General features: G+C 42.8%; 1 protein-coding gene across 4 annotated transcripts in view; it reads right to left on the bottom strand.

Annotated features, from left to right (window-relative positions):
- The window catches only part of LOC115161203 (synaptotagmin-like protein 5), a 104,964-nt gene that overhangs the window by 12,487 nt on the left and 76,825 nt on the right, over window positions 1-15,652 (bottom strand). For all 4 annotated transcript variants that reach the window (XM_029711987.1, XM_029711985.1, XM_029711988.1 and 1 more), the window contains exons 8-9: window positions 11,489-11,586; window positions 3,550-3,645 (exon numbers count right to left, since the gene is read on the bottom strand). In XM_029711987.1, coding sequence (XP_029567847.1) covers window positions 3,550-3,645; window positions 11,489-11,586 — 194 coding nt within the window. The remainder of the gene's footprint in view (window positions 1-3,549; window positions 3,646-11,488; window positions 11,587-15,652) is intronic.

Here is a 15,652-nt window from a genome sequence, read left to right on the forward strand (position 1 = left end):
TGAATATGAAGGCTCAGCATTTGTTGTTTGCATGTCATGCCTAAGCTTGCTAATTTTGTCAACAAAAAGTGATTCAAGCGGTTGTCAATATCAAAGGGTTTTGTTATGAATGAGCCATCAGCCTCAATGAAGGTTGGAGCTGTTAGCTTTTCTGCCTAGAATTTCATTTAAGGTCCTCCAGAGCATTTGTACTATCATTCTTTATATAATCTATCTTTGAATAGTTTTTTATTATTTTTGTTTAGTTTAGTAAGGTGATTTCTCGATTTACTGAATGTTTGCCAATCTGCTGTGTTGCCATACTTATTTGCCATTCCATTAGCCTCAGCCCTCTCAGCAATACAGTTTTTCAATTCATCATCTATCCATGGGGATTTGGCAGTTTTAACAGTCAGTCAAGGAGTGTTGCCATGGCGGTTATACTATCAACCCATCGGAGTGGCGTCCAGCCTGTGGTGTAGAGAAGGAGAAGGTATGTAAGGGTGCGTTCCCCAGTAGATTTTTCAAGTTCTAAATCTGTTTGCTAAGAGTAGCCATTTATTCTCTATAGTCCTCCGCGAGTAAACAATTGTTGCATAGGAATTCCGGTCGGTCCACAGTGTCCCGGGAGAGAGCATGGTAAATACAGCTCCTGCAGTGCATGAAACGCTTGCTTTTTCCTCTTAACGGGGAAGCCTCCATGGGAGGAAACAAATATACTCATTCCATGTCGCAGAGATAGCGATTTACAGGTAGAGTAAAAAATGTAAATAAAAAAATTAAATAACTTGTATTTTTCCGGACCTATCCAGTCTGTCTGAAAGTACACACAATACATTTTAAATTCAACTGTTAAACGTAACTTTCTGCAACAAACAATTCACTCAAAACAAATGGTGCACTCACTCTCCCTCCAGTCAAAGAGTGGGCGTGCATACCCATAACATGATGCAGCCAGCACTATGTTTGAAAATATGGACAGTGGTACTTAGCAATGTGTTGCATTGGATTTTCTCCAAACATAACACTTTGAATTCAGGACAAAAAGTTCATTGGTTTCCCACATTTTTTTACAGTTTTACTTTAATGCCTTATTGCAAACAGGATGCATGTTTTGGAATATGTTTTATTCTGTATAGCCTTCCTTCTTTTCACTCTGTCAATTATGTTAGTATTGTGGAGTAACTACAATGTTATTGATCCATCAGTGACTAGTGTTCCATTATTAAAGTGGCCAGTGATTCCATGTCTATGTATACAGGGCAGCAGCCTCTAAGGTGCAGGGTTGAGTAGCCGGTTGGTAGTCGGCTAGTGATGGCTATTTAACAGTCTGATTTTTAGTCTCTCAGTCCCAGCTTCTTTGAGCATTGCTATATTGACATGGTTTCTTGCCAGGATATCAAGACAGCTGGAACGATTAATAAGACAGTTTAGACCTTTCAAATTCCAAAAGAGAATAGCTAGGGTTGCCATTTTAATTTTTTAAAATGTAATATTAATGATGTCACTGTTATCTTCAGTGTTAATAACCCCATGGATGTGAAACAAAAAGCAGGAGCCACAGGGAAACCCACCCATTGGTTGTTCCCCACCCAGAACCCCCCCACCCATTGGTTGTTCCCCACCCAGAACCCCCCCCACCCATTGGTTGTTCCCCACCCAGAACCCCCCCACCCATTGGTTGTACCCCACCCATTGGTTGTTCCCCACCCAGAACCCCCCCACCCATTGGTTGTTGGTTGTTTCCCACTCAGAACCCCCCCCCCCCCCCTTTGGTTGTCATCTCCCGGTCCCCCCCACTCATTGGTTGTTCCCCACCCAGAACCCCCCCACCCATTGGTTGTTCCCCACCCAGAACCCCCCCACCCATTGGTTGTACCCCACCCATTGGTTGTTCCCCACCCAGAACCCCCCCACCGATTGGTTGTTGGTTGTTTCCCACTCAGAACACCCCCCCCCCCCCTTTGGTTGTCATCTCCCGGTCCCCCCCACTCATTGGTTGTTCCCCACCCAGAACCCCCCCACCCATTGGTTGTTCCCCACCCAGAACCCCCCCACCCATTGGTTGTTGGTTGTTTCCCTCTCAGAACGCCCCCCCCCCCCCATTGGTTGTCATCTCCCGGTCCCCCCCCACTCATTGGTTGTTCCCCACCCAGAACCCACCACCCATTGGTTGTTCCCCACCCAGAACCCCCCACCCATTGGTTGTTCCCCCCCACCCATCGGAGCAGCCATGTTCCCACAGGTGAATGGTAAACTGACAGAATATGCCAGCTGCTGGAGCGAAATAGACCTGCTATTGTTCCTTGTATTACAGTGAACGTCCCCACCTTAATGTGATGTTATATGTTGACAATTATTTGAAAATAAGTCCGTTAATTCATAGTTATTTTGCAAAGGAAAGCCATGAGAGAACCACACATTCCAACGCATGCCACCGGAACCAGAACACCGGGCTTCAGTTATGATGAATATTACTCACAGTGTACATTAACATTATAGGAAGAATTGCTGCTATAGATATCTACTGTGTGTGTGTTTCCCTCATCCACCCCTATATTCATTCTGTTCTATTCATACAATATTTTCAAGCAGGGAGATTCACAGAAGCCAGTCATCATTCATCTCCATAATCTCTGTAATCATGGTCCTCCACCTCTGCTGTTATTGAGAGCAGAGCCCACGGCCAGAATGAATGTCGTTAGTCATGTCTGGGGTGAAATTAGAAATGTCAGACAGGCAGGGGGTGTGTGTCGCCTGTTAACCTAACAATGTCTCCGATTTGTCCTTTTTTTTATGATTGTGTTTTTTATCTCTTCTATATTGTTGGGGGTATTTCCTATTTATTGATTGCATTTGGTATTTGATCCCACTGGGCACACACTGGTTGAATTAATGTGGTTTCCAAGTCATTTCAACAAAATGATGTTGAACCAATGTGGGAATAGTCTGTGCCCAGTGGGATGTGTGTATGTTTGTATTCTGCAGGGCTCATTTGTAAAAGAGACCTAGGTCTCAATATCTGAACTTAAGAGAGTCTGTCAATATGACTCTCAATCACAAAACTCAGCTAATTATTTAGGTTAGTGTTGTGAGAAAATAAACAGAATGTTTATTGATGTTGTTCTAAGCCAGGTTCTACCGGAGCATAGCACACATACAAATTATATACAGTATACACACCTGTGAGTTTAGGCAAATTTTCCTGGCTCCTAGTAAATGTATATAAGCTGTGCTGTGAGCTGTGCTGTGAGCTGTGCTGTGAGCTGTGCTGTGAGCTGTGCTGTGCTGTGAGCTGTGCTGTGAGCTGTGCTGTGTGTGTGTGTGTGAGACACTGCCCTGCTGTTCCTCAGCCCTGAGGTCACTGGCGCTATTGACACTGTTCACACAATGGTTTCAACACAGCCATGACTCACTCATCAATCCTCTTTATGGGCTGTGTGTGTGTGCCAGTATGCCTGCCAGTCTGTCTTCTTGTGTGCCAGAGCATGGCAGATGCATCTTTGTGTCCATTATGTGTGTGTGAGTGCGTTTGTGTGTGTCTGTGTTTACTATACGGCAGGGTATTACCGTAGACACAGCGTAGCTCATGCGTCGGCTGGCGGCCTTGCTGTGTGCCGACATCAGAGCATCGATGTCCTCGTCTTTTTCATTATCATCAAACTCCTGGAGAACACAGAAACCATCAAAGGAGACATCAACCAATGGAATCTCTCTGTAGATTCACAGTAATAAGGCAATACAGTGTAAACACATCAGTCAGTTTTCTGTGGCAACTTCAAATTCAATCAGACAGGTCAGGATTTAATCAGACAGGTCAGGATTTAATCAGACAGGTCAGGATTTAATCAGATAGGTCAGGATTTAATCAGATAGGTCAGGATTTAATCAGACAGGTCAGGATTCAATCAGACAGGTCAGGATTTAATCAGACAGGTCAGGATTTAATCAGACAGGTCAGGATTCAATCAGACAGGTCAGGATTTAATCAGACAGGTCAGGATTTAATCAGACAGGTCAGGATTCAATCAGACAGGTCAGGATTTAATCAGACAGGTCAGGGTGCTAATTAGATTACTCGCTTATCACACATTGTCTTTGAGCTATTTATGAGTGTGTGTGTCCGTGCATGTGGTGATTGTGTGTGTGTCTGTGTATGTGTGTGATTGTGTGTGTGATTGTGTGTGTGTCCGTGCATGTGTGTGATTGTGTGTGTGTCTGAGTATGTGTGTGATTGTGTGTGTGATTGTGTGTGTGTCCGTGCATGTGTGTGATTGTGTGTGTGTCCGTGCATGTGTGTGATTGTGTGTGTGTGTGTCTGTGTATGTGTGTGATTGTGTGTGTGTCTGTGTATGTGTGTGATTGTGTGTGTGTGTCCGTGCATGTGTGTGATTGTGTGTGTGTCCGTGCATGTGTGTGATTGTGTGTGTGTGTGTGTCTGTGTATGTGTGTGACTGTGTGTGTGTCTGTGTGTGAGTGTGTGTGTGTCTGTGTATGTGTGTGATTGTGTGTGTGTCTGTGTATGTGTGTGATTGTGTGTGTGTCTGTGCATGTGTGTGATTGTGTGTGTGTCTGTGTATGTATGTGATTGTGTGTGTGTCTGTGTATGTGTGTGATTGTGTGTGTGTCTGTGCATGTGTGTGATTGTGTGTGTGTGTCTGTGTATGTGTGTGATTGTGTGTGTGTATGTGTGTGATTGTGTCTGTGTATGTGTGTGATTGTGTACTCACGTGTGTAGAAAGATCAGACAACTTAATTAAATGCTCTCCTGCAGTAAATACGGAGTAGTGACCCTGAGCCAGTGGTTCTTATGTACACCTGTTCCACCACACAGCCTCCAGCCTTGCTACTCAGCTGCTGCTACAGGCTTTGATGTGAGGCTACACTCACTAATGAGCTCTTAACTGGGCGATAGCCCCCACAATGTATAGGCATTGATTGAAAATCAATGTTAAATCTGGTTTGCGCTTAGTGGGACTATCATTTGTTTTTCAACAGGACAATGACCCAACACACCTCCAGGCTGTGTAAGGGCTATTTGACCAAGAAGGAGAGTGATGGAGTGCTGCATCACATGACCTGGCCTCCACAATCACCTGACCTCACCCTAATTGAGATGGTTTGGGTTGACTTGGACCGCAGAGTGAAGGAAAAGCAGCCAACAAGTGCTCAGCATATGTGGGAACTCCTTCATTTGAAAAGCATTCCTCATGAAGCTGGTTAAGAGAATGCCAAGAGTGTGCAAATCTGTCATCAAGGCAAAGGGTGTCTACTTTGAAGAATCTGAAATATAAAATATATTTTGATTTGTTTAACAATTTTTTGGTTACTACATGATTCCATGTGTTATTTCATAGTTTTGATGTCTTCACTATTATCCTACAATGTAGAAAATAGTACAAAATAAAGAAAAACCCTTGAATGAGTAGGTGTGTCCAAACCTTTGACTCATACTGTATATACACTACCGTTCAAAAGTTTGGGGTCACTTAGAAATGTCCTTGTTTTTGAAAGAAAAGCCCATTTGCTGACGCTCCAGATACTCACCTAGTCTAAAGAAGGCCAGTTTTATAGCTTATTTAATCAGAACAACAGTTTTCAGCTGTCCTAACATACTTGCAAAAGGGTTTTCTAATGATCAATTAGCCTTTTAAAATGATAAACTTGGATTAGCTAACACAACGTGTCATTGGAACAAAGAAGTGATGGTTGCTGATAATGGGCCTCTACGCCTAAGTAGATATTCCATAAAAAATCAGCTGTTTCTAGCTACAATAGCCATTTACAACATTAACACTGTCTACACTGTATTTCGGATCAATTTGATGTTACTTTAATGGATAATTTTTTTGGAACAGTAGTGTGTATTTCAACGTGACCTGCTGCTGCTGACTATCAGGCCGTGAACAGGCTGTTACTGACTGAGTGCGTATTAGCCATCTAGAACTGATAGAACAGAGTCAAGGAGACAGAGCAGCATGCGCACACATCATGACAACTTTTTACCAGGCCATTTAGATTGGTCATTATGGAGACAAAACATATTAACCATCTAGAACTGATAGAACAGACAAAGCATTGGAAAACTCCTTTAGGTGCACTATAGGTCTTTAGATAAATTCACTCAGAGGTGGTTTAAAGTAACCTGCATTCTAATGTCAACTGTTCTTATGGATCAAGCAAAGGGTTTGACTCGTGCTCAGTTCTAGGGTTTGGAGAGCTGTGTGAGTGGAAATTTGAAATGGATATTATGGAACTTCCTCGCGTGCTTGTGTTATGGGGAAAAAGACCACAATGAAAATGACATGAAATGTGGAGAATGATAGGCTACATTTGCATCAGTTGGTCATCAAGTAGGCCATTAATTGTATGCCATTGCAGGCTACTGTAGCCTTCCATTTGATACAATAAATATATATTGAAATTAAGATATCACTGGAGTCCTTGCAAATCAATTTGTGCCACTAGTGTAGCCTACCTGGAGCTGGCAAACTGATTTCATAAATAGCCTATAACTCAGTTTACTGTTGTAGCCTTGTGTTATTATGCAATTATTAATGGCCAAGTTTAGTTAATTAAATTGGAAGTTATAAATTGTGATCATGGTCACAGCTCTATCACAAATGTATCATTCTCCACATTTAATGTCAGTTTTATTGTGGACTTTTCCCTGAAATAAGATGTTGGCATGTTGGCCTATCAGGGGCTATTGCAGACAAACTCAACTGCCAACCGTGGTCTGGACCCGGATCCAGAGAAGGGTCAATCTGGACAACATTGCATTTTGTTATATATAAAAGTCAATAAACTATTTTTAAACAGCCTTAAAAAATCTACCGGGTGCAGTAGCCTCTTTAACTCAGCAACCTCTCTTTCTCGCTCTCTCTAGAAGCAACACCCACCTCTACTAGTGCCCCGTCTAATCCAATTGCATGGTTATATGCAAATACAAGACGCCCATTTACATCAATCCAAATATCCTCTGCAGAACCCTGGGACAAGCAGGCAGAAAGAAACAGAAACATTTGACCGCGGTTCAACTGTTACTATCACAGATAGAAGGAGCTTAGTTACCAGTATCTTTGTTAATATGGTTTGTTTAAAAAAAAGAAAAGTTGACTCTGAAAACCATATATTTAAAGACGAGTGGACGGAACAGTATATATTAATTCTCCCCGCAACTAGCACAAAACCAATGTGCCTGATATGCAGCGAGTCCGTAGCTCTCGTGAAAAGTGCCAATGTTAAACGGCATTATGACATCAGGCATAGTAAATTAGATCAGACGGATCCCCTGAACACATAGGTGAGATCAAACAAGATTAACCAACTCAAATGTCAATATGAGAGGTCCACCACTATGAGAGGTCCACCAATATGAGAGGTCCACCAATATGAAAGGTCCACCACTATGAGAGGTCCACCAATATGAGAGGTCCACCACTATGAGAGGTCCACCAATATGAGAGGCCCACCAATATGAGAGGCCCACCAATATGAGAGGTCCACCACTATGAGAGGTCCACCAATATGAGAGGTCCACCAATATGAGAGGTCCACCACTATGAGAGGTGCACCACTATGAGAGGTGCACCACTATGAGAGATCCACCACTATGAGAGGTCCACCAATATGAGAGGACCACCACTATGAGAGGTCCACCACTATGAGAGGTCCACCAATATGAGAGGTCCACCACTATGAGAGATCCACCACTATGAGAGGTCCACCAATATGAGAGGTCCACCACTATGAGAGGTCCACCAATATGAGAGGTCCACCAATATGAGAGGTCCACCACTATGAGAGGTCCACCAATATGAGAGGTCCACCACTATGAGAGGTCCACCAAAGTCCTTGTCTATTCAGTGAGAGCCCAACGACATGCAATGGAGTGTTCACTGAGGATAGCTTGGGTTTTGGAAAACACAAAAATACTTTTTTGTGTGAAGTTGCTGACGCCTTGCTTGAAGGTAAACAAAAAGATGAGCTGAGGGAAAAGATCAAACAGATCCCACTGTCACATTCCACAACAATGAGGACAACTGAAATATTAGCTGAAGATTTAACTCAACCTTATTTTGACATTTTTAAATGTATTTTTTTTTATTTAACCTTTATTTAACTAGGCAAGTCAGTTAAGAACAAATTCTTATTTACAATGATGGCCAAAGCCGGACAACGCTGGGCCAATTGTGTGCCGCCCTGTGGGACTCCCAATCACGGCCAGATGTGATACAGCCTGGATAAGCCCATTCAGAATGCACCATGCTTTTCTTTAGCTGTGGATGAACCAACAGATCACACTGATAATGCCCAGCGTCTGGTGTTTGTCAGATTTTATAACGAAACAAAGAAGGAATTCTGCAAGGAGCTGTTGTTAACAGATCTAGAAGCACACACATGGGGAGAGGATATCCATGAGGCCATCAACGGGATGCTGACAAAAAGGGGGATAGATCTGGGAGGGGTCTGGTTGCACGTTTGAAAGACGACCACCCTGACCTGACATAATATCACTGCATCATCCATCAATCTGTCCTGTGTGCCAGTCTGGGAAAATAGTATTCTGAGGTCATGACAACGATGACGAAACTGAAAACTTTTTGAGAGCAACATCATCCCTACAACACCTCCTGCTACGAGGCATTCTGACAGAGGTCAATGCCAGTTTTGATGACTTACTACTGCACAACAATGTCAGATGGCACAGCAAAGGCATGGTTTTGGAACGCTTTTGGGCCATTCAGGAGGAAATCAAAGCTTTCTTATCAGAGCAAAAGAGGTACAAGACAACTCAGTTTTCTGAGTTTTTGGAAGATGAGGAGAAGATGGAAACAGTTGCATTTTTGACAGACATTATATCACACCTTAATCAACTGAATGTTAAGCTGCAGGGACAGGACAACACATGGTGTGATATGATAACAGCAGTCCAGGCTTTCCAGAAGAAATTGTAGATTTTCAAGAATGATCTTCAGAGAGAACTTGTCCACTTCCCCAATCTTATGGTGCAAACGCAGGGAGACAAAGATGTTCCCAATCATGTTGATTTCATCCAGAAGCTGATGGATAACTTCAAGGCTTGCTTTGATGACTTCACGGTTGGAAGAGAACTGCTGCTGCTCGTCCAGAACCCCTTCTTGGTCACAAAAGTGACAAAGTTGTCAAAAGAAGCAAAACAGATCTTCATATGGGTAGATGTTGCATCACCCAAAACATGTGTTGATTGAGCTGCAAGAAAATGTGGCTTTGAAGGAGCAAGCCGGTGATTGTGACCCTGTCACTTTCTGGGGAAAGATGGTGCCTTCAGCTGCTGTCCCTGTTCTCACGAAACTGGCACTATACACCCTGTCAATGTGTGGCTCCACATACAGCTGTGAATACAGCCTTCTCCACAATGAACTTTATTAAAAACAAATACCGCACCAGGCTTACCAATGAACACCTGCACTAATGTCTCAGAGTTTCTCTCACACCATTTGTGCCAAAGTTCAAACCATTGGCAGTAGACATAAAGTGTCATTTCTCTCATTGATGCAAGGGCAATGCCCAGAGTGACTTCTACATGAATATTGCACGGCCAACACTGACATTCTGTGCATTCAGATTTTTATTTTTGTTCAACTCTCCTTCGTTCTCCAGAAAACATGCACTTTATTTGTTAAAAATGTATTGTTTAATTCAAGGTCCATGTACAACGGTGAACTTTTTAGATAGACAATTATGCAACCACTTTCATTCTTCAGCAATGTTGATGTAATATTGCACATTCTTACATTGAAAAGTAGTAATTAATTGTAGTTATTAGTCTAATTTAATGTATTTAATTTAAATGTTATATAACAAAATGTTTCCTAAGTCGTAGACTACTAGCTTTGTTACTACGCTGTACCACAGTGTTGATAAAGGACGATATCCATCCGGACCTTTGCCACCTAGGAAATTTGTGTCACTGGACCTTCTCAAATAGTAGTTGAGTAACCCTGGGCTATAGGCCACCTGCATCTAGCTTAGCAAAGTTTCATTGCAATTTTTAAAAAAACAGAATTTAGTAAGTAGCCTATGCCTATTGAAATAACAAGTCAATCTTGAAAATAGGCCATTTATAACAGTTTATAGTGTTAGCATCTGGCACATAATAACGACACAATTGTCCGAAAATAGCATAACATTCAATTTTTGAAGTTCATCCAAGTGTTTCTTGAGCAGAGATTTTGAGATCCTCTGTCCAACTTTCATCACTCTCCAGTCGGATTTATCTATAGTGATGTACATGCGCAAACAAGATCTATTTACAATTATAAACTGGGTGGTTTGAGCCCTGAATGCTGATTGGTTGAAAGCCATCAGACGTGTATTAGGGGTATGACAAAAACATACTTTTTACTGTTCTAATTATGTTAGTAACCCGTTTATAATAGCAATAAGGCACCTCCGGGGTTTATGGTATATGGCCAATATACCACGGCTAAGGGCTATGACCTAAGAACAGCCCTTAACCGTGGTATATTGGCCATTCATTACACCTCCTCTGGCCTTATTGCTTAATCATAGCAGTCAAAAGAAGTTAAATCGGCATCCATTGATGGCAAATGATCTGGAGAGTTTAATAAGGGTGATTTATCTTTTCTCTTGTGACATATTCTTAAACTCACAAGAATCATTATTTTTCTGGAAAACCGAATTTTGCTTCTTAGCCTACATTGTTAAAAATGACATCGATATTCCTTCTTAATTCGCTTGATAAAATGATGGAAAAAGGATGAATGTAGCAACGCCTCTCTTGCTGTAAATTTGTTTTTGAGCTAGTTTTCAGACAGAACAAACACTGCAATTAGCTACGCTATGTTTCCTTCGAAGAATAACCAAGACCACACCAACCATAGCAGAGAAAACAAATTGTTTTGTTAAGAAACTAAGCTAGTTATGAACCTCATTTAGTAATTGGTTGAACCCATAACGCACATTTAAACTGAACCTCAGTTATGCATGCTAGCATCAATTTACCAGACTCAACTGACAGCATTGCCATGCAAAAGTAAAATGTAATCTGGGGGCTGCACAAGGGGCACAAGGGTAAAATACTGGTATACATAATTTTAATAGCAGGATACTGTAAAGTCCATTATCCCTCTGAAGAGTATGAATGAGGCTGTTTGAGAAGGTTTGAATCCTAAGCATCCTGCCTACACATAGTAAAATACCAACATACTGTAGTAGGTAAAAGCTGTGTGCTGGAAAACCTTGGTAGAGCATGGGTGGAATAGGCATTGTGGTGCTTGTGAATTTCCTTTCTTTTTTGGCTTCAGACCAATGCCTATTCTCACTTAAAAAGTAGTTTGGGGGTTTTAATAACTTAGAGGAAGTCCACTGTACTGTGCAATATCTGTATGGATCAAAGATCATGGTTATGTTGCCATAGAGATGGACACAAAATATGTTGACTTATTCCGGGGTAAGGTGTGTGGTGTGTGGAGGTGGACAAGAGGTGTGTGTGTGTGTGTACCGTGTCATTGAGCCCAGGAACAGAGCGGCTCCTCAGACTGAGGGCCTCATCACTCGCAGAACCAGGAACAGACAGGTCCACCTCTGAACGACTACGATCTACAGAGAGAGAGGGAGAGAGAGAGAGAGAGATGAGAGGAGGAAGTGACAAGTTATTCCCTCCCCACAGCCACACATAAAGACTGTTATTTTCAGTTATTTCACAGCTATGCCTAATGACACTAATTAGAGTTGTTATGAAATGCTATCATGTGACAGAGCACCATATGCTGCTACAACAGCCAGCTGCTACCAGGGGAAGATGAGAAAAGTGTTTGAGTGGAGAAAGAAAGAGAAAGAGTAGAAGAGGAACAAGAACAGGGGAGTATGTGAGTGTAGGAGAGAGATCAAGAGAGGTCTAGAGTGAGAGTAAGAAAGAAAGAGTGAGGAAGAGAGAGAGATAAATAAATAGAGAGAGAGAGAGGGATAAATTCACAGAGCTGGAGAGAGACATGGTGGAGCTCAGAGAGCTAGTCCACACAATCCAGACAGAACAAACCCACAAAACAGACCAGCACAACAACAACCCCCCCAACAAGACCCGGAGGGCAGAAGGTGGAGATGGACGGCTTTTTGACAGAGCTGGCTGTTATATGGACTGAGGTGAGAGAACTTAAAGAGGTACACATGGCACAGAAGGACGAGGTCAGAAAGCTGAGGTGTAACAGAGAGCAGGACACTTCCCTCAGAGAAGCCAGCAGAACAGCCCACCTCAGACCCGGACCACAACACCACAATGAGACAGACAACACAGGACCCACCAACCCAACAGACCCAACCCCCTCCTAACAGCCCTCCTGTCAGCTCCCCTGATAGCTCTCCTGACAACCCCCCCACATCCACTGAGGACACACAAAAGCCAGAGATTGTGCTCCTCATTGACTCAAATGGCAAATACATTCAAGAGGATAAACTTTTTCACAAACGCAAAGTGGCTAAACTCTGGTGCCCAAACACTAGGCATGCCCTGGAGCTGTTGTCAGAGGACAGACTCGAGTCCCCCAGCCACATCATAATTCACACGGGCACAAATGACCAAAGGGCCCAGATGGAAAGGGTGGCAACAGCACTCAAAGGAGTCACTGATAAAGCTTCTTCCACTTTCCCCAATGCACAAGTGGTTGTCTCCACCCTGCTACCACAAAAATACTTCCACCCAGCCACCATACAGCGGGTGAATGAAAGCATTTCCCAGGACTTTGTCTCAAAACCTAATGTCTACCTGACCCACCACTCTACCCTGGACTTGAACAGCCTTTATGACCAGGTCCACCTCTACAAGGCAGCAATCCCAACTTTTGCCAGGACAGTGAAGGACGTCACCCTCAACCGTAGCCACAGCACATCACAAAGAAGCAACAGAGCAATGGACACCCCACCCAGACCAGCGAGACACCCTCCCAGAACTGTAAGACCCCTCCAGAAGGACCTGCACCGAGAGAACACACGCCAAGAGGACCTACACCCAGACCACAGCATCACCAGCCACACCACAACCAGCTAAGACCCAAGCAAACCCTGGTCACACCCTATATAGGCCCCCCCATATCAGAACTATGCCCCTTCTACCCACCCCATGCCCCCCGCCCCTGCGGCAAGGACCTCAACATGACAGCAGGACATATGCCCAGGCCGTGAGCAGAGCAACAGGCCCAACCCCCACTATTATACCTGCCCAAGCCCCATACTGCAATCTAAGAAGTATGTATCATGATCTGCTCACACCTACTGTGATGGTCCGGGCCTAAACCACACAAAAACAACACTAGACACTATGAAACATGGTATAAAGGAGACGGACCCACTGGTTGCCCTCTAGGTTCCAGAGAGCTGGTAGTCCCATCCACCACACTACCAAGTGGGTGGTATAAAGGAGACGGACCCACTGGTTGTCCTCTAGGTTCCAGAGAGCTGGTAGTCCCATCCACCAAACTACCAGGTGTGAAACAGGGAACCAGTGGGGTTATGCTTATTTGGTATAGAGCAGACCTAACCCACTCTATTAAATTAGTCAAAACAGGAACATTTTACATCTGGCTAGAAATGAATAAGGAAATGATCTTAACAGAGAAAAATGTCCTTCTGTGTGCTATATCCCCCCCAATAGAATCCCCATACTTTAACGATGACAGCTTCTCCATCAACAATTTCCAGGCTCATGGACATGTACTAGTCTGTGGTGACCTAAATGGACAAGAACCTGACACCCTCAGCACACAATGGGACAAACACCTTCCTGGAGGTGACAGCATTCCCTCCTCCATATAACCCCCTAGACACAACTACGACAACATAACCAACAAAAACGTTCTTTTTTCTGCAGCTCTGTCGGACGCTGGGTATGTACCTAGTCAATGGTAGGCTTTGAGGGGACTCCTATGGTAGGTACACCTATAGCTCATCTCTTGGCAGAAGTAATGTAGACTACTTTATCACTGACCTCAACCCAGAGTATCTTAGAGCATTCACAATCAGTCCACTGACACCCCTATCAGATCTCAGCAAAATCACACTCTACTTGAACAGAGCTATACTCAATCATGAGGCATCAAAGCCAAAGGAACTGAATAATATTAAGAAATGCTATAGATGGAAGGAAGATAGTGTGGAAATATACCAAAAAACAATTAGGCAACAACAAATTCAATCCCTTCTAGACAATTTCCTCTAATAGTGAAGGTGTAACCTTGGCAGTAGAAAACCTAAACAGTATATTTGACCTCTCAGCTTTCCTATCAAATCTAAAAATTTCAAGCAGACAACCTAAGAAAACAACAATGACAAATGGTTTGATAAAGAATGCAAAAGCCTAAGAAAGAAATTGAGAAACCTATCCAACCTAAAACATAGAGACCCAGAAAACCTGAGCCTTCACTATGGTGAATCACTAAAACAATACAGAAATACACTACAGAAAAAGAAGGAACAGCACGTCAGAAATCAGCTGAATGTATTTGAAGAATCCATAGAATCAAACCACTTCTGGGAAAATTGGAAAACACTAAACAAATAACACGAAGAATTATCTATCCAAAACGGAGATGTATGGGTAAACCACTTCTCCAATCTTTTTGGCTCTATAACAATGAACAAACAGTAAAAACATATACATGATCAAATACAAATCTTAGAATCAACTATTAAAGACTACCAGAACCCACTGGATTCTCTAATTACATTGAATGAACTACAGGACAAAATACAAACCCTCCAACCCAAAAAGGCCTGTGGGGTTGAAATGAAATGAAATGATAAAATATACAAACCACAAATTCCAATTGGCTATACTTAAACTCTTTAACATCATCCTCAGCTCTGGCGTCTTCGCCAATATTTGGAACCAAGGACTGATCTCCCCAATCCACAAAAGTGGAGACAAATTTGACCCCAATAACTACCGGGGAATTTGTGTCAACAGCAACCTTGGGAAAATCCTCTGCATTATCATTAACATCAGACTTGTACATTTCCTCAGTGAAAACAATGTACTGAGCAAATGTCATATTGGCTTTTTACCAAATGATCGTATGACAGATTTCTTTCCACAGCACCGGGGGGTGAGACAGGGATGCAGCTTAACCCCCACCCTCTTCAACATATATACCAACGAATTCGCAAGGGCACTAGAACAGTCTGCAGCACCCAGCCTCACCCTAAAGGAATCTGAAGTTAAATGTCTACTGTTTGCTGATGATCTGGTGCATCTGTCACCAACCAAGGCCTACAGCATCACCTAGATCTTCTGCACAGTTTCTGTCAGACCTGGGCCCTGACAGTAAATCTCAGTAACACAAAAACAATAGTGTTCCAAAAAAGGTCCAGTTGCCAGGACCATGAATACAAATTCCATCTAGGGATTTCTATGCCATCAAAAGGAACATAACATTTGACATACCAATTAGGATCTGGCAAAAAATACTTGAATCAATTATAGAACCCATTGCAATTCATGGTTGTGAGGTCTGGGGTCCTCTCACCAACCAAGAATTCACAAAATGGGACAAACACCAAATTGAGACTGCATGCAGAATTCTGCAAAACAGATTCTCTGTGTACAATGTAAAACACCAAATAATGCATGTAGAGCAGAATTAGGCCGATACCCGCTAATTATCAAAATCCAGAA

The sequence above is a fragment of the Salmo trutta genome, chromosome 24 (genome assembly GCF_901001165.1).
Source record: "Salmo trutta chromosome 24, fSalTru1.1, whole genome shotgun sequence".
Taxonomy (NCBI): domain Eukaryota; kingdom Metazoa; phylum Chordata; class Actinopteri; order Salmoniformes; family Salmonidae; genus Salmo; species Salmo trutta.